We start from the raw sequence: 22,177 nt of genomic DNA on the forward strand, positions 1-22,177 counted from the left end.
TCTTTGTCTATTTAAGAAGGCTATTTACGGCCTCAAACAAACTCCGCGTGCTTGGTACAATGAACTCAAAGCTCATTTTCTTACTATGGGATCTTTCAAGTCCGAATATGATAGTTCTTTGTTCATCAAGCAAGCTCCTGATATAGTTGTCTATATTTTAGTTTATGTAGACGACATTATTGTTACAGGCAGCAATAACACGATGGTTTAACAAGTGATTTCATCTCTTGCCAATCAGTTTTCAATCAAGGACTTGGGTGACATTCATTATTTTCTTGGAGTTGAAGTCTTTCATCAGTTGAGCTATCTCTTCTTGTCTCAAACTCGCTACATTTCTGATTTACTTAAAGTCGAAAATATACACAATTGTACTCCAGCCTAGATGCCTATGAGTTCAACTGAAATTTTTCGAATCTCTGATGACTCTTCACCTACTAATACTACCAAGTACAGACAAGTTCTTAGTAAACTTCAATATCTCAGCTTCACAAGACTAGATATATCATATGCTGTCAATAAACTATCTCAATTTATGCATGCCCCATCTGAGCAACACTGGAAAGCTGTTAAACGAGTACTTCGATATCTCAAAGGTGCTCTAAATTATGGTCTTCGTTTAAGGCAGAGTGACAACTTCAATTTGGTTATGTATTCTGATGCAGATTGGGCAGGTGATGTCAATGATAGTATCTCTACTACTGGTTATCTTCAATTTCTTGCGAACAATCCGATCAGCTGGTCCTCGAAAAAGCAAACTACGATAGCCCGATCCTCCATTAAAGCAGAGTATCGAGCCGTAGCAAGTGCTGTAGCATAAACAACTTGGGATAAAAATCTACTTTCCGAGCTTTGCATTCCATTGAATTGTTCACCACTCATTTACTGTGATAACATTGGAGTCACGTATCTATGTGAAAATACAGTCTTTCATAGTAGAATGAAATACCTTGTTGTTGATTTTCATTATGTCAGAAATCAGGTTCAACGCAAACTTCTTACTGTTGATCACATCCATGCTGCTGATCAACTTGCTGGCATACTTACTAAAGCATTACCAAAGTCAGCTTTTGATAGGCATCTTAGCAAGTTAGTCGTTCCAATACGTCTAACTTGAGGGGGGCATAATAGCAGATATTTAGCTTGCTCAATTACTGTTTTAACTTAGTCTTTTTAGCTTATTCAGTTACTGTTTTGATTTAGTCATTAGCTTCCGTTCCACTATCTATAAGTTGTTATTTTCTTATAAAACTGCTCCTATAATAAAGGAGTCACGTACCTCATGTATTTTATATATTGGTTCTTCATTTCAATAATAAAGAGAAAAAGACTATTAGGTTAAACTCCTTTACTCTTTACAAGTATGGTGGGCTTTGCACTGCCAAGAATCCAAGATATAATCTAAACATCATTCACTTGCCATTTCATATATTTCCTCTTCTCCTTCTCAATGTCAGGTGAAGTACTCGTCCCACCAAAATGACCCTACGATTTCTTTCCCTTTATAAAGATTTAAAATTGAAATGTCCAAGCAAGAAAATGTTCAGGTTATTCTAAGAACACGATTCAACCATAAACAAGAACTAAGAGATTAGATCAAGAAAAATAGAATAGAATAACATGAATAACTAAGGACATATCATTAAGATCTCAAAGCAAGGCAATAGAGTTGAGAAATAAAACTCTATTGTTTGTTCTATTGATCGTTCTGCAAAGATTAAAGATAGTAACCAAAGACAACATGAATGATTTTAGAGTTTATGGCTCTAATACCATGACAAAGTCAGAGAGAATTTTTAAATTCCTTCAGTATCATTTCACTAAAAGATTTACAATATATAGAATCAGATCCTTAAACCTAGGGCCTAACATAGCAAGAATATTCTGATTCCTTAAACCTAGGCCTAATATAAAAAATACAATCATAATATATACAACAATAATGAATATCTTAAAGAGGTAATCAAGGGATATTCAACACACAACCCTAAATATTCAACTATACAAAAATGCCAAATAAGGAAATAAGATTATAACTTTGTTGACAACTCCAATATGTGATAATTAAAGTCTTCATCTATGTAGGCTTTAACAGCTGCTAAAAATGACTCTTCAATCTTCTTTTGTTCTTTTTAAAGTTTGTTTTCAAATTTTTCAACAAATGAAATATGCGTACACCATGTTTAACCTCCTCTTGATATACCTCTTGTATTTTTTTTTTGGATGCTTTCATGCCTATCTGATATTATCCACATGTTTTTCCTCCTGTTAAATGCTTTCTTCATATTTTTAGAAAAACCATATTGAAGAAGCATCATTTTTAGAATCAGTAACAACAAATGCAAGAGGGAAAAACTTACTAGTTGCACCATGTGTGGTTGCCGAGAACAATATACCTCCTTATTAGGGAAGTTCCAACAACTACTATAATTAGTATATAATGATTCCAACCTCTTATTGATGCATCAAGTGCCATAAATACATAAAGGAATGTTAAGTCTTTATTTATCTTTAGGTCTACAACTGATCCTAGATATATTATTTTCGACATGTACAAGTAACTAAGCAGTCATACATATGATTCTTCCAATTTCTCCCTTATGAGCTTCAATACTTTCTCCTTATATTTTCATGCTTTTGAATATTTCAGGTTGATGCCATAATTATTTGCATGTCCCTCATTATATATGCTGGCATGTGTACTATCTCGATGTCCAAATATTTGGAATTCATGAAAAGTCCAATGATTTTTATAGTTGCTTTCCTTTCATCACTCATTCTTATTTCTAAAGAGTAGGTATGATTTCTGTCCAGTCCACGCTTGATGAACATTCTTATTTTTTTCTTCCCTTGATGCTTTTAAATTCCACTCATGTTTTCTTATCTAAACATTTCAATGCATACTGCCTTAGGCATGATTTTAATTATCTTGTAAAAATGGTTTTTTTATTGCAAGAAGCTCAAAACTACTACCAAAGTTTCCTGGTCTTTATATACATGTTGTTCTTAGATTTTTGGTTGCCTTGTATTTGTTATCATTTTGTGTATTATGTTCATGGTGCACTTCTTCTTATTCTTCATTATCTATTTCTTCCACCATAGCTTTGCTCAATTGATTTGCATATTGCATTATATCTAAAGCTTCATTATGTGTTCTTGTTATCAAATGTTCAAATGATATGTGTTTATTTGGTTACATTATTTCTTTTCTTTGATTTGTTGCTAAGGCCGTTACAATGATTGAACTAGATTTCTGTTTTGTTTGAACGGATATACAAATTAGATTCTTTGTGAAATATATCTTTTATTATTCTTTAGCTCCAAATAAAATAGAATACTAACATCATCTTCAATTTTTAACATTGGCTAATCATTTTTTACTTTAAATTTGCTCTCCAAACTTTCTTGGCTTTATTTTGAGATGTTTAGACAAAATATAAAATGGAGCTGAAAAGTTGCCTTTTGTAAGCACTATCCCAAGTACTTATAGTTGATATAATTTAAAGTTTCATCCCCCTTCTCTATTATGATGTTCCAAAACTATATATATATATATATATATATATATATATATATATATATATATATATATATATATGATATGTTAGAATTTTTATATAATTAGAATATAAATTCTAATATAAATTAAAAAATAAATTTAAGAGAAACCAAATAGAAACTCAAAAAATCAATAATAAATCAAATATAAATAAATTTTTATCAACAAAAGCCAAACAGAAAATAATACAAAAACCATATAGAAACGAAACATAAACCAACATTAACTAATAGAAATTTAAATATAATAAAAACTCAGCAGATATCACTAAACATGAAATTTAATATTTTCGAAATATTCAAATTGGCATTTTATAAAATACATTATCAGCAGATTCTTTTGTTATAAATTATAATCTTTTTTAGTTAGTTTAACTTATCAAATACATTATCAGTAGATTCCTGTTACAAATTATAATCAATTTTAGTTTCTTAAACTTATTCGTGAATCATGTTACTTAGAATCACCAGTCATTTATCTTCAAATTACCCGTGCTTTGACCAAAGACCTGCATTTCCAGCATCCTTCGTTTTACTCCCCCAACAGCAACTCTCATATTTTGCCTTAGTCAAATAAATCGACTGAAGATCTCTCATCCTTATTAACACTAACCTTATTTCTGGTAACAAAACAAAACAAAATATTCATGGTCATAGCTCATTGCAACTTCAAGAACAACTAGTGTCATCTTGAAGAAACAAATATATTGAGAACAAGTTAATTTCATGGACCACTTTTAGTTATGAACCTAAAGAGATTACCATTAAAATAAATTAGATTAGAAAAACTTAACCAGCCACAGAAGGGGTTTTTTATTTTAATTAAACAGCGATGTTTAAAATTTCATACGATGGAAAAATCTGGAACGAAATTGACTTCACATTTTCCGCCACAAATCACTATACAAATTCATGCAACACCTGGGAAGTTGGATCCTTGTGGAATGATGGATCTGGGTGTCCGACTCTGGAGGGGGGTGGATGCTGATCTTTTAATTTCGAGACCCTTGAACTGGAGATTAAAGCATTCTGGATTCCGATCAACTACCGATGTATTCCCGTTTAAGAATCCATCATCATCTATTTGACATGTACAGGTTGTGGTAGCCAATCGCACCTGGCTGTGGGGGAGCCTTGCATTGCTATGCTAAGCAGACTGCAGTACTTCCCCAGCAACCGTGGCCTGATAATCTGCACAAGCCTCTGGGGTGTCTTCTTCACTAGGTGGAACCAACTGCCAGAAGCGCGGCAGATAGTTGTCCCACTCCTTCAGAATAGCAGCACCTTTACCGCTCCCAGTTTTTTCCTTCAGCAGGGGGGCAGTTAAAATTAACTTCTAGTGAAATAAAGCAAAACTGTGCAGCTAAGAGAGATTCAGGATTTTGAAATTAGTTTAACCTCATAAACGACTAATGCAGTTTTGTCTAGTAGACTTACAACATGAGCTTGAATGAGACTCTTTAGCTGCATCTGACCAACAGGGGCAGTTACTCGTTGGGCCCTCACTATTTCTTTATTCACCTATTCACATTGAACAATTTAAGATTTTAATGGTGTTGGCTTCCACGGACTTGAGAAAGGGAAGAAAATGAAAATCAGGAATAACATCAAAAAGGTATAATGATGCACATATATACCTATGAGTTCACAGTCAGTAATAATTCTTTATTAAACAAAAATCAAAATTGACTGCAGTTGTATACTCACGTGCCAAGACCAACAAATATTTCTTTGTTAGATATAATCATATGCATGGATAAGATTAAACAAAAGAAAATACAATCGGACACGAAATTGTACAAGGTTTGGCATTGCGTCTACATTTAATTTGTAACCTGTATTTTTACTGTGAAGGAGTAGTAAAACTGCCAATACACAATCCAGGGTGTCATACCTTCATTTCAAATCCTTTGAATAGTATTTTATTTCCTAAGAGTACGAGACATTCTCCACAGTTCAAACCTCTTGCTTGAATATGAAGAAAATGAGAAGCAAACATATAACAGTTTTTTGACTAGTCTAGGAATCGAATCTAGATTAGATATATTCAAATACTTTCAAATCCTAACCAAGAGGAGGGCTAGAGAAATGCGGTTCAACCAAGTCTTGATTGACTGAGTCAAACCAGAATCAAAACAAATAAATATCATGGTTTTAAATAATGGATGCAATGAATCGCCTTATCCATAATGGGATTTTGGCTTTCCCTATACGTTGTTTAGGGATACACTATAAAGGATTTGGAAACAGCTCAGTTTCCTTTTGCTTTTCAATCTCCACCTACTTTTTCAAACTTCATTCCTTCTTTTTAGCTTTCCAGATTTAAAGGGACTGTAAAGAGTCTTTAAAATAATAATATGACTAACATGATTACGATTATCCAAGTTAAATATACTCCTCAAAGTAATTAAATTATAAGAATATCTGAAAACTAATTAATATCATAAAATGTAACTTTTTTTTTCATTTTAAATGAAGCCACAATAACATAATGTCAATTTGGGCGCTCTCCCTTTCCTCCAATGTAAACCACAGGAAAACTGGCTAAGTGGCTAGATGGCATGCCTTACCATGCTATGTCTATTCCGCACTTTGTCAGTTCCAAATCTCCATTTAAAAAAATTGGTTGAACTAGATTCAATATCAGAACCCTCTGTTTAACCCATTCTAGGACATTTATAGCCATAAAAGGAAAATCAAACCAGACTAACAGCCAGTTCCCAATTAATCCAAGTCCCAAGTAACCTTGGTCATCCATGTCATCTCACAGACTATATTTCCGATGCAGGCAGATCAACAGTTTAAGAGTTCCAGACACCTAGGGAATAGTAGATGCAGAGTTTTTTTGGTACATCGGAGCAGTCACTGTCTTTTTTGAAAAAAGTTCTGCTCATACATATGTTTCATATATTAGACTACAAGTCATCTGATAAACCAGATGCCTATGTATACCTTGGATTAGCTAAACTTCCCAAGTTACTTCCATTGCTACTTTATAATATTCAGATTCGGCTTCAGGCTACAAAACCAAACATATGCATATTGCATCTGTCAGCCTGCCTGCTCAATATGTTCCCATGATTCTCTGTTGACTGATATTAAGCTCTTGATTTTGCAAAACAGAATAAGAATTCCCAATTATTAGAAACCTATCTATTTTAGAAAGAAAACTTGATGTCCTACTGAATGCTTTAAGCAATAATACAAGTTTTAAAATTAGAAAAAAAGGATATGAAATGGCAATAAGAAGCAAGATTCAAACCACATAAGAAGCAACATTTATGAATTATAACCAAAATTGAAAAATGAATAAAGAAAATAGTTGGAATTGCAAATGGAGAAACCTACTTAGGATCTTTTACTAAACCTAAAGACTCAAAATTATCCAGATGTTAAAAGAACAAAGGGACAAAAACAACAGGGAACATGGCAGATGAATTTCCCATTTGAAATATCATCCAACTGATTGTTGCAAAAAGAGAAACATGCTGCTAATCGGACAGCAAATTTATCCCACCTCAGAGAATATATAAGAAAAGATCTAAATTAAAGCATTGAAAGATATCATGCAATGACCTACCCTACCTGTTACATGGCCAGAGCAAGTAAAGCCTCGTGTGTTTCTCAATAATAGAAATGGCAGTTTGATTCCCCGTTTGGGGTAGATAAGATAATTAACACAAACTAATGATCATTAAAAGACTTCAAACACACACTAACAGAAAAAGCTAAAACATGATTAAGTGTATGGCATTCCTAAGTGATGAGTGGAGGATGTAGAACTATTTCACAGCTAACATTAATAAGCGTTAAATCTCCAATAGAGTGAACGCTAAATAATGGGCTTCATTCAGTAAAGTACAAACCTTGGGCATCAGAGTATCATCCTCATCAAGAATGTAAGCCAAGCCTCCAGTCATTCCAGCAGCAACATTTCTACCAACTCTGTAAAAAATTAACACAGGCTCAGCATTTGCAACTGTTCCCACATTTTCCTTGATTACAACTAAAAAGCAACGTAAAGAGAACACTCACTTTCCAAGCACAACCACACAACCACCAGTCATATATTCACAACAATGGTCCCCAGTGCCTTCAACTACAGCTTCCGCAAGTGAGTTTCTGACGGCAAAGCGCTCCCCAGCTTTCCCTCTAACAAATACTTGGCCACCTGTTGCACCATACAAGCAAGTATTGCCAACTATAGTTGCATCCTCAGGGCAAAACCCAGGGTTCTCCACCGGCATTACAACCACCTCACCTCCAGCCATACCCTTGCATCATTTACATTTCTAGTTGAGAACAATGTTTAAGCAATAACTCGATAGTTCGCTGATAGAATATAAAGCCAACTTAAATGTTATAACATGAATTAATATCATTCTTTATAATGTCAAACTCCATTAAATATGTTTTATAATCTGTTATTCATTATCAAGTTCATCAGTAATAGTAAAGACCAGCTAGAGTTATAATGGCAATTCATCCACTAATCCAATGATATTGCCATGAAATAATCTAGCTTGCAATTGACTTCATTAAGGAACTCCCAAGGCCTCACTGACTGAACAAAATGACTGATTTGAGTTCTAAATTTAGATTCCAGCTTTGGATACAGTTCATATAACTAAAATTGATCAACAAACCTTTCCCACATAATCATTAGCCTCTCCGACCAGCCGAATGTTCATTCCAGGTGTCAAAAAGCATGCAAAAGACTGCCCTGCACTTCCAGTAAATCTGTTGACGTGAAAAGAACTCATTCAGTTTGCATTTAAATTAACCGGATTCCTGGTTTGCATTCTTTAAATAATAAGGCTTTCTACCAAGAACCCAGGACTTACGTTATGTTCAGCTGTCCGGCAAAACCAGTGTACCCATATTTTTTAGCAACCACACCTGCTATACGCCCACAAACAGCACGGTCCACATTGTATATCTTTATAGTTTTATTGACAATTTTTTCATTCTCAATGGCATCCAAGATCTGGAAGATAAAAGATGCATAGTAAGGTTCAGCTACAGGAAACCAAAGAACTCTGGATAGATATTTGCACTAAAACTAGCAAAACTCAAATATGTATAACTGATAAGTGGCTGATTCAATAACTAAGATGTACAAGCAACCCAAAAGGCCGTGGTATTATGCTGCTTTGATTCCTTCCTTTACCATATTCTAATAGTGCACATTGCTTGTTAGGCAAGATCTGTTAGATACAAATCTAAGTTAATGACAAATTAATATAAGTTGCAGGTACAGGATGTTGCAATAAGAAAAACTATACTCAAGTGACCTTTCGCTATAATGTTCCTTCTCCATTTGAAAACCTGATTCAATCCTAAGGTGTTCTGTGGAAGCTATAATCCTCTTAATTTCAAGCCATCTCAGTGGTAGAAAGACACTATTAATTCTTAACAACCAAAAGAATAGGAAAATACAGAACATGAAAACATCAGACATTAATTATAAATGATGGAACATCCAATAATTCAAGGGCCTGGAAGCTAACCACTTCTCTAATACATCCTATAGTTTTGAGAAGAAACTTCAAATGACAAACAACAATAATTGCAAATATTATACAAGAAATACCACTCGACTGGGTTAGGAAAGTGAATTTCTTTACTATCAATCATGATTCTTTTTATTGCAGGAGACAAATGAATAAAAGAAAAAAATTAGAATGCCACTGATAAAATATTTTGTAGCCACTGATAAAATATTTTGTACTTTTCCGGAGGAAAACAATAAATGACCTGACAAAAAAAAAATGAAATTTCAGTTCATATATTCATGGGAAATGGCCTACTACGCAAACAGCCACAAATGGCATAAAACTAGAAAAAAATTAACATGTTGAAAAAATTTATAGAGAATCAATGAATGAAAATATGAATTTAATAACTTCTCCTTGCTACCATCACAAATTGAATGATCAGAAGCAAAACCGCAGAACTCCAACCTCGCATAGCCATGATCATGGTACTACAGAATTATGTAACATATTCACTCTCTTTTTAACATGAGTATGATCCCATAGCATGAAAAATTCCAGAAAGAGCAGAAGCTATAACCAAAATTCATCCTCTGGATACCTTAACAGCTATGTTCATGAATCTCTAATTAAAACATCTTGTTTAGTATCCACAAACAACTAGTTGAAGCCTAACATAAAAAAACAACTGTTACCTGTGGATCTGCTAGTATAACATCATCCAAAACAGGACCGTTGCTATGTACATCTTGATTCCTGATCTCAGTGCTGCTCCATTTTGGTAACCCAACATTCTGGACATAGAAGCAGTATAATTGCAAGATAAATACCCAAATCCACCACTAAAAGACCCATCATGTCAAGAAAATGATAGTTCAAATACATACTGAAAGAATATAACTGAGATCAAGGTGCTGAGTTTTCATTAGAGAAATATCTCGTGCTCTCAACAAATCTGTTCTTCCAATAATATCATCCAACTTCTGGTAACCCAATTGTGCAAGCATGCCTCTTACCTAGCCAACAGAAGGAGAAATAATAATTGCAAGAGAGCAGATGCAATGAGATCAGAAGCAAATTCTAGAATTTCAATAAAAGCCAAACTGCCGTTCAAACAATAAATGCAAAACATTTCATTAACCATTATAAATATAAGCAGACAGATTACCTCCTCGGCAACATACAGAAAGTAATTCACAAGATCTCCAGGCACACCAGGAAACCGTGCGCGTAGTTCTTCTCTCTGAAGTGAATTACATTCAGAAGCAGAAATCAGTAAAATTGCACAGATATCATCAAAAAACAACCAATAAGATTTAAATTATACCTGACTGGCAACACCAACAGGACAATTGTTTGTGTGACAAATGCGAGCCATAACGCATCCAGTAGCAATCATCGCAACAGAACCAAACCCATATTCATCAGCACCCATTGCTGCAGCCATCATGACATCAACCCCACTTTTGAAGCCACCATCAACTCTAAGAATTACCCTCTCTCTGAGTCCATTTTCGATAAGAGTCTGTAAGAGATTTTTATCAATCAAATCAGCAAATTGAATGCACGCAAGTGGATCCAAAAGGTCTAACGATATAATAACCTGATGAGATTCTGTAAGTCCAAGTTCCCAAGGACCACCAGCATGCTTAATGGAGCTTATAGGGCTTGCACCTGTTCCACCATCATGCCCTGATATCTGCAAGGCCAACAGATGTCAGTACAGGCTTCTGTATTGTTTTGTGTGCACATGGAAATACAAAGTTATTTTTGTTGATGTTTCAGCAATTAGCAACAGTAGTAGAGCAAAATCAAATCAGGAAGAATACAAGTAAGATAGTAAGAGGGACTAGAGATTTCAGCAACTAGTTTGTAGTTGAAATTCATAGGCATATGCCAAAAGGCAGAGATGAGCATTTAAAATGATATATATGCTAGGAACAAAATAAAATTTGGGAAGAATGGCAAGAAAAAGGAGAGGGGGGAGGGGGGTTGGTGGGTTGTGGATAGAAGTTTCAGCAACTAGTATCTACAGAAGAAAATTGTTTTGGGAAAGAAAAGCAAGAAAGACAAAGAAGAGGTAGAGACATAGTAGTAGCAATACTAATAATAGAGGTGTGTGCTTCAAATATGCAGGAAGTATCAATATGGAACACCTCTAGAACAAAAGAAAGAAGAGGAGGGTAAGAACAGAATAAAACAACCAACATACAATCTAAAACCTGGATTTCATACTATGAAGAAAATGATGCCTCAGCTAACAGTCTTTAATGTGCTAAACAGAAAATTAAGTTCACCTAGTTTTTAATATATTCCAGTTGGTTAATCTGCACTAAAAATATAATGATCATCAAAAGACAATGTTTAATCAACTTTTTAAGGATATCTTAAGAATAATGAAGCGCAAGTTTCTTCAGTAAAAAGAAAATATTTTAGGCTTCAAGTAAACTTCCATAGATTGCAGGATAACTGAAACCGCATGGAGAATAAGCGAGAGATATCAAAACTTAGAACTCAAAGAAACAGACAGCATATCTTGAGTTGATACCTGTATGATATCAGCATTACCCTTTGCAACCCCAGAAGCAACTGTCCCAATACCAGCTTCTGCCACTAGCTTTACAGATACCTTAGCCTTAGGGTTGACCTATTTGTTCAGAAGAGACTGGAGTTATTAAGAATTCAGAACATATATCACTCAATCAAGAGAAAGCAAATTCAGGATAGCAAATATCACCTGATGAAGGTCATATATTAGTTGTGCAAGATCTTCAATGGAGTAAATGTCATGGTGTGGGGGTGGAGATATAAGTGGAACCCCAGGTTTAGAGTTTCTCAACCTAGCAATATATGCACTAACTTTCTTCCCAGGCAATTGGCCACCTTCGCCAGGCTTGGCACCTTGCGCAATCTTAATTTCTAACTGATCTGCATTGACCAAGAACGTTGGGGTGACACCAAAACGTCCTGAAGCAACCTGAAGAAGATGCAAGCACTTTCAAAAGGTAACATTTAATAAAACCTTACCAAGTGAAAAAGCCAGGGTACTAGTTAGCCAGCTCAAAAAGAACACTTTTCTATCAAAAGACTGACCACTTTTCCTATCAAAATGTTGATCAATTTTTTAGTGATGCACTTGATATCAGGTGACCAATATCAAGTTCCTATGCCTTGCTTATGGAGTTATAGAACTCATTAAGAAGCACAAATTCATGTTCAATACCTGCTTAATAGCACTGGTAGCAGTATCACCATTTTGAAGGCCTTTGAGATGTGGTAATGTAGGAGAATACCCATCAGTGACATCTGAAAGTGGGCTCCAACGAATTGGATCCTGCATGATGGTAATAATGTAAACATCAAAACATGTACAAAAATTTTCATGATCAACACACCATAAAAGAAGAACATTTTATTTCAATTTGGATTAGTTGTTCAACATTAAGGTTGCCCAAGCTTTATTCTCCATTATTGCTATCCATGCCTGCATGGGTAACGCATGGGTAGCAGTGGCAGAGATTAAAGATTAGGTAACCTTGGGGGGGATACATCTGCCCCCTCCAGCCAAATCCCCCACCAGCAGCAGACAGACAGATATAGAAGCCTACCTCGCCACCTTCTCCTGAATTAGATTTTCCACCTAATCTGTTCATTGCAATGGCAATTGCCTCATGAGTTTCTCTTGAAATAGCCCCAAGTGACATTCCACCAGTACAAAATCGTTCAACAATAGATGATGCAGGTTCAACCTTTCCCACAGAAATTGGAGCACGATCACTCTTGAATTCAACAAGATCACGCAGAACCTACAGTTGGCACGCTTAAAGATATTAAAACAATGTTCTCTAAAACTACAAAATGCAGTAAAAGAAAGAAAAAAAAATATCAGATAAGCCAAACACGAGAATAATCTGATCAACTTTAGCGCTCACATTCACAGGCCGGTTAGCTAAATGTTGCTGATAAATAGAAAATGCACTTTCATTCTTTTGCCGAACAGCCTTGTGAAGCAGTTTTGACATCTCTGGGTTATTTCCATGATACTCCCCTGATACATATTAGGTGACAAAAAAGGAATGTAAGTTTCAGATACTTAGTGTGGGGTAACTATTAAAGAAATGTACAATGTTATTGATGTCAACTTCAACCATGAAATTCAGATTCTGTTTTTACTAATATCATTTTAGGATTACTGCTGCTTATCACTAGGACAAATCTAATTGCCATAAAAGTTCACCAACAATTTCATCCAGATTTCAAAACCAAAATTGAATGACGAACCAATTCAAGGAAACCTTAATTTCAAACTATGATTATAACCAAAGTAACCTGTAAAATGGAAAACACATATGTCAACATGCATACCTCCAGGTCGGAATTGTATAAACCCAAAATTTTCAAGTCTTTTAGCTGTATCCTCAGAGAAAGCTTTCACCCAGAAAGACAGAGTCTCCCTTGCCAACTATGAGAAAGTAATAATCCAAAGACATTAATAAAAGAAAAAGAATAAGATAATTTACAATTATTTGTGGGTGGGATCAATGGGATAGCACCTTGGTATCAGATATTAATTAAAGGATTTAAAACTGAAGACATCAACTGTGTGAATGACCAAATTTGCACAAATAACCAACCTCATGGTCCCAAAATTCAAGTTCAAACCCCATGATTTGTATATTTTAGCGACATATCCCTCACCTATAAGCTGCATTACCATTCTGAAAAGATAGTATTGCTGCTGAGTAATTCTTCTCTAAATTAAACTACAAGACATGACATTATTACCTCTATGATATAAGAAACTTAAAGAAAAGCATTACGTGAAAAATAGATATGTGCTACCGATATGATATCATTGTATCAGCAATAAGTTACTTCTGACAAGTGAAACCAATCTCATAGGCCTGATATGACAGTTCACTTATCTAACCTCTAAATTATAATAAATACTTAAGGTATTTTATGGCCTAACCACTGCACTTAGAAGTTGAATAAAACCTTTTTGTTTTTCCATTTGACTACTCTATGATGAAAATATATTATCCACCAAAATAGTGTAGATGTTTCACAACCATTACTGCAAATGCAGCACAGTTTTGAGTACTCAAAGCATCAGTTTACAACCAGATACCTAACTGGAAACAGCCATAAAAGAAAAAGAAATTAAAAGCAGAAATTAGGTGCAATATTAAAGGAGGCCCTCCTTGATGACTTAAGAGTAAAAACAAATTTTTCACATCATTTATTAAAATGAAAATATTTATATTCTTCGTAGTCAAATATAGTTAAACTCGAGCACGGGTCCTTGCTTTTTGTACCTCATCAAGAGTTGCTCCACCAATAGTTGACTTGCTCCCACAGAATGCTAGATCAACAACCTCCTTTCCCAATCCATAAATCTCAAAGATCTGGGCACCACAATAACTAAATACAGGATACATACAAATCAATCAATAGAAAATGGGATATATCTAAAGAAAAAGTGAATGAGATTCTAAAAAACAACAGTTTTAATTCATACCTTGAAAGCAATGAGATGCCCATCTTTGAAAGGATTTTTAGGAGACCGGCTTTAACTGCCTAGAAGATAAAGAATAATCAGTATGCTGCAATCAAAATGTCATTTTCTGCAAATTACTCTCTCTCAAGTTTAACCAGTTTCCAAGGTATTCCAAATTTCTTTTTCCATTAACTTTAATACTACTTCTTTCCATAATGACAAATAAAAGCTTTCTAATCATACACCATCTTAACAAACATCCATTATACATAAGAACTTACTAAATAGTTAACGGCAATCACAATTACTATGTAAGCCAATAGCTAGTCACTTTCAATCAAAGTAACAGATTTAATACTGAGAAAACATCCTCATTTTTCTCCATCATGAAGGTTAATACAGGAGATAAATATTCACTCTACAGAGCACACCTAATACATAAATAAGAAAAAACATCAAAAAGCACAGAAATCTATATCTCAGGAAAACAAAATCATGTTTCTACAAATCACTAACCTTACAGAAGTTCTTCTGAGCTTGTTCAATTGTTACAGTGGGCATCTTTCCATTCCGCATCAAATTCACAGTTTTATTGCTCAGACGCCACTGCCGACAAGTTTCCAATGCCAAGTATGGACATACAGCACTGAAAAAATAATTTAAAAAATCAAAATTTGTGTTAATTGAGGATGTCAAACACAATCAGGAACCAACTCTAACACAATCAGCAATTAGCATTGATCATGGATCTCGGGTGACTCCCATCCGAACTAAAAAATCGTATTGAAAAATAGCATAACTGAAATAACAAAAAAAAGTTTAGAACCAAAATGATCTGAACCAAAAATATTTTACTATAATGGTACAGTATTTTTTCTTTAGTGATAATCGTTTTGTACTGATCCAGGACTTAACCATAAACCCATTTTTATGTGTATTTCTATTAATAACATAATATGCGTATAATACCTATCAAAGAATATACATATATAATGATTACCTAAATAGATTGAAGAAAAAAATAAACTAACCCTCTTTGCTTATCAAAATATATATGGTATATATCTTTGGTTGCTGCTACTAACCTGGTTCTTTCGGGCTGCTGCTTTTTTGGTTAAGCTTTTGGACTTATGTTTTCTGGTGTCTTTTGATAATTCCCTATGGTTGCTTTTTTTGTTGGTTTTTTGAACACAATAGTTACTGTAATTTCTTTTACTCAGTTTTGGTTATATTTTCCTACTTTGAGTATATGTGATCAGGTGAAGCCTGATCACCTTGGAACATTGGCGAAGAACATAAGCGGTTGAATCAGAGTACTAGGGCTAGGGAAAAGGTCATTCATGAGTCCTTTCTTTACGGTGTATGATGTCGAAAGAGCATCTATTGAAGCTTGAGTTCTTTGTTCAAGCTCAAGCCCATCCATTGCTTAGTTCTAGGGAGGGGTTTTTTCATCAACTTGTTAAAATTAGAACAAGTTGGCTTTTCCCCCTCAAACTAACAGTAAATAATAAATATTGCTTATTACAAAAAACTTCAAATGTGGATATGAAAATTGTCGCGATCAAGACTCAAAGATGATGATATGTAATTTAACATCTCCTTTCAATGTTACAACCGTGTTGTTCTGGAATGAAAAAATTGGTTCAATCCGCTACTGTATCATTATGTTTGATACTGTTCCAGTCCCTTCCAATTTAAGGAGACCGAAGTTTAGTACAATTTTGGTAATTTTCCAATAACCTAATTGGACCAATCCCACTCAGCCCTACAAGCAATGGTAATGAAGATCAAGAAAAAAGGAGAAAAACGTGAAGAAGAGAATAAGAATAGTGAGAATCAGAGAAAGAAAGATAAGAGCTAGCTAGTGTTAGTGTGAGATAAGGAATGGAAGGAAAGAGGCGACTGTTAGTGTTTTAGGGTGAGGGTGAGAGTGTTTTAACTTTTAGGTTAGGTTTTTCAAAGGTCAGTTAAAAAACATTTCAAAGCTAATGAAATCTCAGTTGATTTGGTTCAGCTGAAATTCTCTTTAAGACCGAAGCGAACCAAATTGGTCATATTGTTTTTTAAGTTTCGGTTCAGTTTTGGTCAACATAATTAGTTCTTCTCATTAAAAGACCAAAGAAATTTCTTAACCCTAAATGAAAGAGAGCATTGCAAGAAAGTGGCACAAGTATCATAATCCACAAATTCTACATACTTTAAATACTAACTGTAATCACCATCTTTTAGCATTAAAAAGATTGAATGACAGTAATGCAAAACTATCTCTGAAAAGTGTTTTACATTGAAAAGGAAATCTAACCTTGCACCATATCCAATTAAACAGGCAAAGTGATGAGTGCTGAAGCACTGAGCAGTGTCTGCTATGATTGAAGTAGACATTCTCAAGCCATTCTGAATAAGATGCTGATGAACAGCACCAACCGCAAGAAGTATTGGAATTGCAGGCCGAGTGGGCTCCTGAGAGAAGAAGAAAAAAAGGGGATTATCAGCAGTACCAATACTCAAGCAAACTCACTTGTATGACTAGGATAGCATGAGAAAATGAAAGAAATAAGCATATATAAAGCGCATAAAAATCCTCAAAGAGATTGCTATAAGAGTAGTTACAAGCCACTTAATAAAACACCATAACCTCATAGGTTTATATGCACACAAACGTAAAAACCTGTTAGGCATATAATAGAAAGGGGAGATGCAATTGGTCATTTATAGGATAACTAAATTATTAATGGTCTCTACAAATCACTTCAAAGCCATTATTCGTATGTGGTAGTAAACCTAGTAGAGCAATTAAAAGAGTAACATGCATATGCACACATGTGCAACCCGCTCCCCATTTGTATAACAATTGGACCCTCGCACCCCTCTTCTCCCCCTTCCCCCCCAACACCAATACCCCTACCGAAACCTCCCCCCTCTCTCTCTCTCGATCATTTTTCAAAACAACAATGAATTATCAGTAGTCTACACCTACAAATTAAGTTGACAAAAAATAAATATTCAGCATAAAGCAACTGATGAAGCAAAAACATGCATCAAGAAACAGAATCCTTCAACAATCATATAACTGCAAGTTCTTTTCATAGAAAATATTGTCAAAACTAAAAAATGAACTTACCAGATCATCAGACCGATCAGAAAGAACAAGCAGTTGGGAGCCATTTCGAACAGCTTCATCAGCCTTTTCACAAAGCCTGAGTAGTGTTTTCTCTAAAGTACCCTCAACCCCTTTACGTATATCAAAAAAGGTTGGCAGAACTTGAGGTTTTAAATGAGGATCCTTAAGCAATGACTCCAGCTCTCCTTCATTCAATACAGGACTAGATAAGTTAACCTGGTCCAACATATTAAAATGTCAATTCATTCCCAGCATAAATACCTAGAAAAGGAATTCATTTCAATAAAAGCATTACATGCACCATGAAAATCATGATTATGTAGAAATAAAAGTGCACCTGCATAGCATTTTCAGGTCCAACTTCCAATATGTTTCCTCGCTTCCCAATGTTGACTTCAAGAGACATGACTAATCCTTCCCTAAGAGGGTCTATAGCTGGATTTGTAACCTGCGCACATACAGTTGAAAGCATGAAAAGGAAGAATCTTTTTGACATTAACTTGGACTCATATCAAATGGCTAATTACATACAAAAAAGCCATCAAAAAAAGTCATTTGATCCTCAAGAGCAGAATTCCGTGAGACTTATATAAAATATTCACAAAAGAAAAATCCTAATATGAAGAGAAGAAACTAATGGCAGAGATTAATTGTCCCAAACTCTTTCAGAAAATCAGAGAATATCAGTTATCTTTCAGTGAATGATTAAGAGCAGTTCCCATCCACACAGTTAAGGGTGAGTTTAGCATTGAGGTTGGAAAAGTGCTTTTCCAACTTCATTTTTTATTTTGAATGATTTTTTAAGTTTTGAAAATTGGTTTTGCTAAACGCAACTGAATGGATGCTTTTCCTAAAAGCAGGTTTGGAAAAAACAGTTTATAAGAAGTCAAATAAATTAATATATTACCAACAGCAATCCGAAACATACCCCAAGTCAAATGTTCTGAAGAGCGTTTCTATACCTAAATCTTTTATAGTTCACAAATTCTCAATCCTTATAATTAGGCTTAATTCTAGGTTTAGTTAAACTATAGGATTACTTATGTTAAATTTTATTTGATACAAACATTCTAATCCATAGTATTATTAATTCTATTTTTGTAGTCCCATATTTGGTAGGATAGTTTAACCTATGAGATAAATTACTAAAATGATTATATTACCTAAATACCCTTTGCTACATATATGAAATTATATCTCCCTAATTTCTTCTTTTTATTTTTTCAAAAAGTCTTTAAATCATCTATAGTATTAATTAGTTTTTGTAATACTTTTTATGTTAATTATTCTTGCATGTTTTATTGGATAAATTTTAGTGATTTTTTTATTAGCTTACAAATAATCATAATTCAAATTTATTGTGCAAAAAAATAAAATTATTACGAACTATTTTAAGAAAGATTATAATATAAGTGCAAGAAAATAAATTTCAAAATTAAGCCACTATAGTCATATTAGTTGTAAAAGATTCTATATAAATTTTAATGAAAATAATTAATTTAATTTAACTTTTCAGCTAAAAAACAAAAAAAAAAAAAAGAAAGTGGACTTTACAAAAGTTATTTTGAGTAAATAAAGTAAAAAAGTAGGGCTATTTAAGGGATTAAAATTTCATTACATAGGGGTTTCTCATGGGTTAGCTAAGCCCTTGGGAATATTAAGTCAACCTCTATTATATGTACCTTAACATAGTAATATTTATTAGAAATATGGCTTTAGTTAAACAATCCCATGAATCAAACGGATTGTTAGGGTCATGATAAACAAGAATAGTCAATGAATGGCCATGCTATAATGCTACACCAACCACAACCATCCATTGTCTTATGGCACAGGAAAAAAAATATATATATATATATATATATATATATATATAAGGGTGACAAAACCCCTGGACATAAGACTTGCACAAAAGATGAGCACATGATCAGACAGCTACAAAAAGAGCATTGAGGGGAGGAAGGAACTAGAAGATATAAGAGAAGGCCATGTCCCTTACTCTGCTCCATCTCACTGCAAACTAAAGGATAGACAGGCCTTGTTTTATACCAATAATAATGACGCTACAAATTAGAAACAGACAATGTTGCCTAGACGCAAACCAGTACCCAGATCTGCAGATCTTACATTGATGTTTCTTTCTGACATTCACTCTCACATTCTCTCATAAAAGGATGTCTAATCGCAACATACATGGAATTGGTTGGTGCTGGTAATATGCACAAACAGATTTAGATAGAAACACAGAGCATCTTAGCAATGTTTTGAACAGAGAAGTGAGTATTTGTATATGGTACCATTAAAAAATTAATGAAATAAGAAATTAACACACATAATATAAAAACTCCAAAATGAATGAATTAATTCTGTAACTAGCATACTTGACGAGGTCATTGAGGAGAAAAGGAAAAAAGGAGCTTCTACAGTATCTATGCATAATGTTGTTTAAAAAAATTATTAAACCACATCTCGAATTCATGGACAATATTACTTTTTTAAATGTCGTTGTGGAATAAAAGAAAAAAGAAAAGAAAAGAAACTTCTAAGATACCTGTGCGAATCGTTGTTTAAAATAATCATAAAGCATATGCGGCCTTTGAGACAATATTGCCAATGGAATGTCATCTCCCATGCAAAATGTAGGCTCCTTTCCTTGTGCAGCCATAGATTCAATAACCATTTGGACATCCTCGCTGGAGTAGCCAAAAGACCTGTTACAGAAGTACATAATAAGGAGCATTAACCAATATGTTGAACATTACAATTAAAAACACACACATAATATATGGCACTTTGTAGATTAAAGAAAAAAGTTTGGAACTTAGTTTTTGAACAGAATTTCTGCCGAATATTTGCAAATTGCCTCCTGGTAGTATATTCTAACCCATAAGAATGACATGAAACCAAATAACTTACAATTCTCAGTTAGGCCTATTCTTAAATCTCAAATCAATATGATTTCCAACAAATGCAATTTTTTTCCAAATTCATAGATCTCTCTTCTGAACCCCCATCTCCCCTTCCCTTCTTTCTCTTCTATCATGGAATAGATAAAAAAAAATTAAGAAAAATGGAATTTTTATTCAAGGAGGAAATCTTATTGGAATGTTTGGGCGCAATTCATCCTTCAGAACCATAGCACATCTTGAAATCAGATGAAATAGGATGAATTGAGACATCTCAGAATCGCAAGTGAAACCAACACACTTACTGCTGGCGCCGTAAAATTGCTTCATTGTCCAAATCTGTAGTCGAGAGGAAGTTTGCAGGCTTTAAGGATCGTAGATTTTCACTGACCCATTTCCCGTATGGATTTGATAAAGCTACTCGCTTTTTAACTTCAGTATTCTCATAAACCTGAAAGTAGAAATCTTTAGAAAATTAAAATAAATATCGAAACCCCTTATATCCTTAAGTTAAATATCCAACTATAACTTAAACCTTGTGAATATTTATTTGCAATGTCGAAGATTAACATTAAACTATTTAGAATCCACTCACATGTGCCCCAAAACAAATGGTTGAAGTTTAATCTATCTCAAATATCACCCATATCTGTAGGCATAAATTAGAGAGAACCCATTTGGGAACACGTTTTTATCAAGGGATTCTAGAGCCCAACTATTTATTGTTCCACAATACTATTCAAATCTTCCCAGAAACACCCCATGTGTTGTCCACATTGCAGGGGTCAACAGGTACAGGTACACAGGTGAGCAACTTAACAAATAGACTAATCAACACATCAAATGTAGTTTGATTTTCTTTGATAGTTATCTTCCCAAAAGCGTATTTTCTGCATTTTGATAATAGTGAATCATTTATAATAGCATGATTACACTCTTCCAGAATCAAAAGTAACAAATATCAACACATAGGAAAACTGCAGGCAATGACAGGACAGCATGTGCTTTTGAATTAATGACGTCAACTTAAATTAATTTCATTTTGATATAGGAGAAGACAAGTGCAGCAAAAAACGCTTGTAAAGTCATGTTAAAGAAAGCATAATAAACAGGCAACTAATCTTAAAGACCAACAAAAACTACTGCGACTACCAGCAATGTAATCTACCTCATGAAGTATCAAATAACACCAGTACAAAATGTCATACGAACCTGACCACCAAGCAAATCCACAGCTATCATCATTCCTGGGCCTAGGCGGCCTTTCATCGTTACTTTGGATTCATCCATTGGTAAAACACCAACCTAGATAAGAAAAGGTACACAATACCTTTAATACAAGGACCACAACATAAATGATGCATCTTTAAGAAAAAATGGAGAAAGCATGGTGATAGAAAGTTTGTGAGATACATATCAAGTATACAACAGTGCAACATAAGACATTTCTTCCACAGTATTATGGAAAGACCACAAAGCCAAATGGACCACTCCAGAATTATTTCATGCACGTGTAACTTTCTTTAGGATAACTTTAAATGAAAACCACTGATTTAGGAACTTGAGTAAGAAAGAACCAATCAGCTCAACGTGAATTGCA

At 34.1% G+C, this 22,177-nt stretch overlaps 1 protein-coding gene across 1 annotated transcript in view; it reads right to left on the bottom strand.

Moving 5' to 3' along the window:
• Positions 1-4,313: 4,313 nt before the first annotated feature.
• LOC8270489 (ferredoxin-dependent glutamate synthase, chloroplastic) overlaps positions 4,314-22,177 on the bottom strand; it is a 28,133-nt gene continuing 10,269 nt past the window's right edge. The window contains exons 8-33 of the mRNA XM_002526868.4: positions 21,790-21,882; positions 20,883-21,028; positions 20,223-20,382; positions 18,009-18,119; positions 17,672-17,887; positions 16,853-17,010; positions 15,067-15,196; positions 14,572-14,630; positions 14,369-14,474; positions 13,416-13,512; positions 12,983-13,098; positions 12,659-12,856; positions 12,274-12,384; positions 11,788-12,027; positions 11,599-11,697; positions 10,654-10,749; positions 10,378-10,575; positions 10,219-10,293; positions 9,938-10,066; positions 9,746-9,844; positions 8,400-8,542; positions 8,202-8,295; positions 7,591-7,829; positions 7,422-7,500; positions 4,993-5,076; positions 4,314-4,861 (exon numbers count right to left, since the gene is read on the bottom strand). Coding sequence (XP_002526914.1) covers positions 4,703-4,861; positions 4,993-5,076; positions 7,422-7,500; positions 7,591-7,829; positions 8,202-8,295; positions 8,400-8,542; positions 9,746-9,844; positions 9,938-10,066; positions 10,219-10,293; positions 10,378-10,575; positions 10,654-10,749; positions 11,599-11,697; positions 11,788-12,027; positions 12,274-12,384; positions 12,659-12,856; positions 12,983-13,098; positions 13,416-13,512; positions 14,369-14,474; positions 14,572-14,630; positions 15,067-15,196; positions 16,853-17,010; positions 17,672-17,887; positions 18,009-18,119; positions 20,223-20,382; positions 20,883-21,028; positions 21,790-21,882 — 3,435 coding nt within the window. The 3' untranslated portion in view covers positions 4,314-4,702. The remainder of the gene's footprint in view (positions 4,862-4,992; positions 5,077-7,421; positions 7,501-7,590; positions 7,830-8,201; positions 8,296-8,399; positions 8,543-9,745; positions 9,845-9,937; positions 10,067-10,218; positions 10,294-10,377; positions 10,576-10,653; positions 10,750-11,598; positions 11,698-11,787; positions 12,028-12,273; positions 12,385-12,658; positions 12,857-12,982; positions 13,099-13,415; positions 13,513-14,368; positions 14,475-14,571; positions 14,631-15,066; positions 15,197-16,852; positions 17,011-17,671; positions 17,888-18,008; positions 18,120-20,222; positions 20,383-20,882; positions 21,029-21,789; positions 21,883-22,177) is intronic.

This window comes from Ricinus communis, chromosome 10 (assembly GCF_019578655.1).
Source record: "Ricinus communis isolate WT05 ecotype wild-type chromosome 10, ASM1957865v1, whole genome shotgun sequence".
Taxonomy (NCBI): domain Eukaryota; kingdom Viridiplantae; phylum Streptophyta; class Magnoliopsida; order Malpighiales; family Euphorbiaceae; genus Ricinus; species Ricinus communis.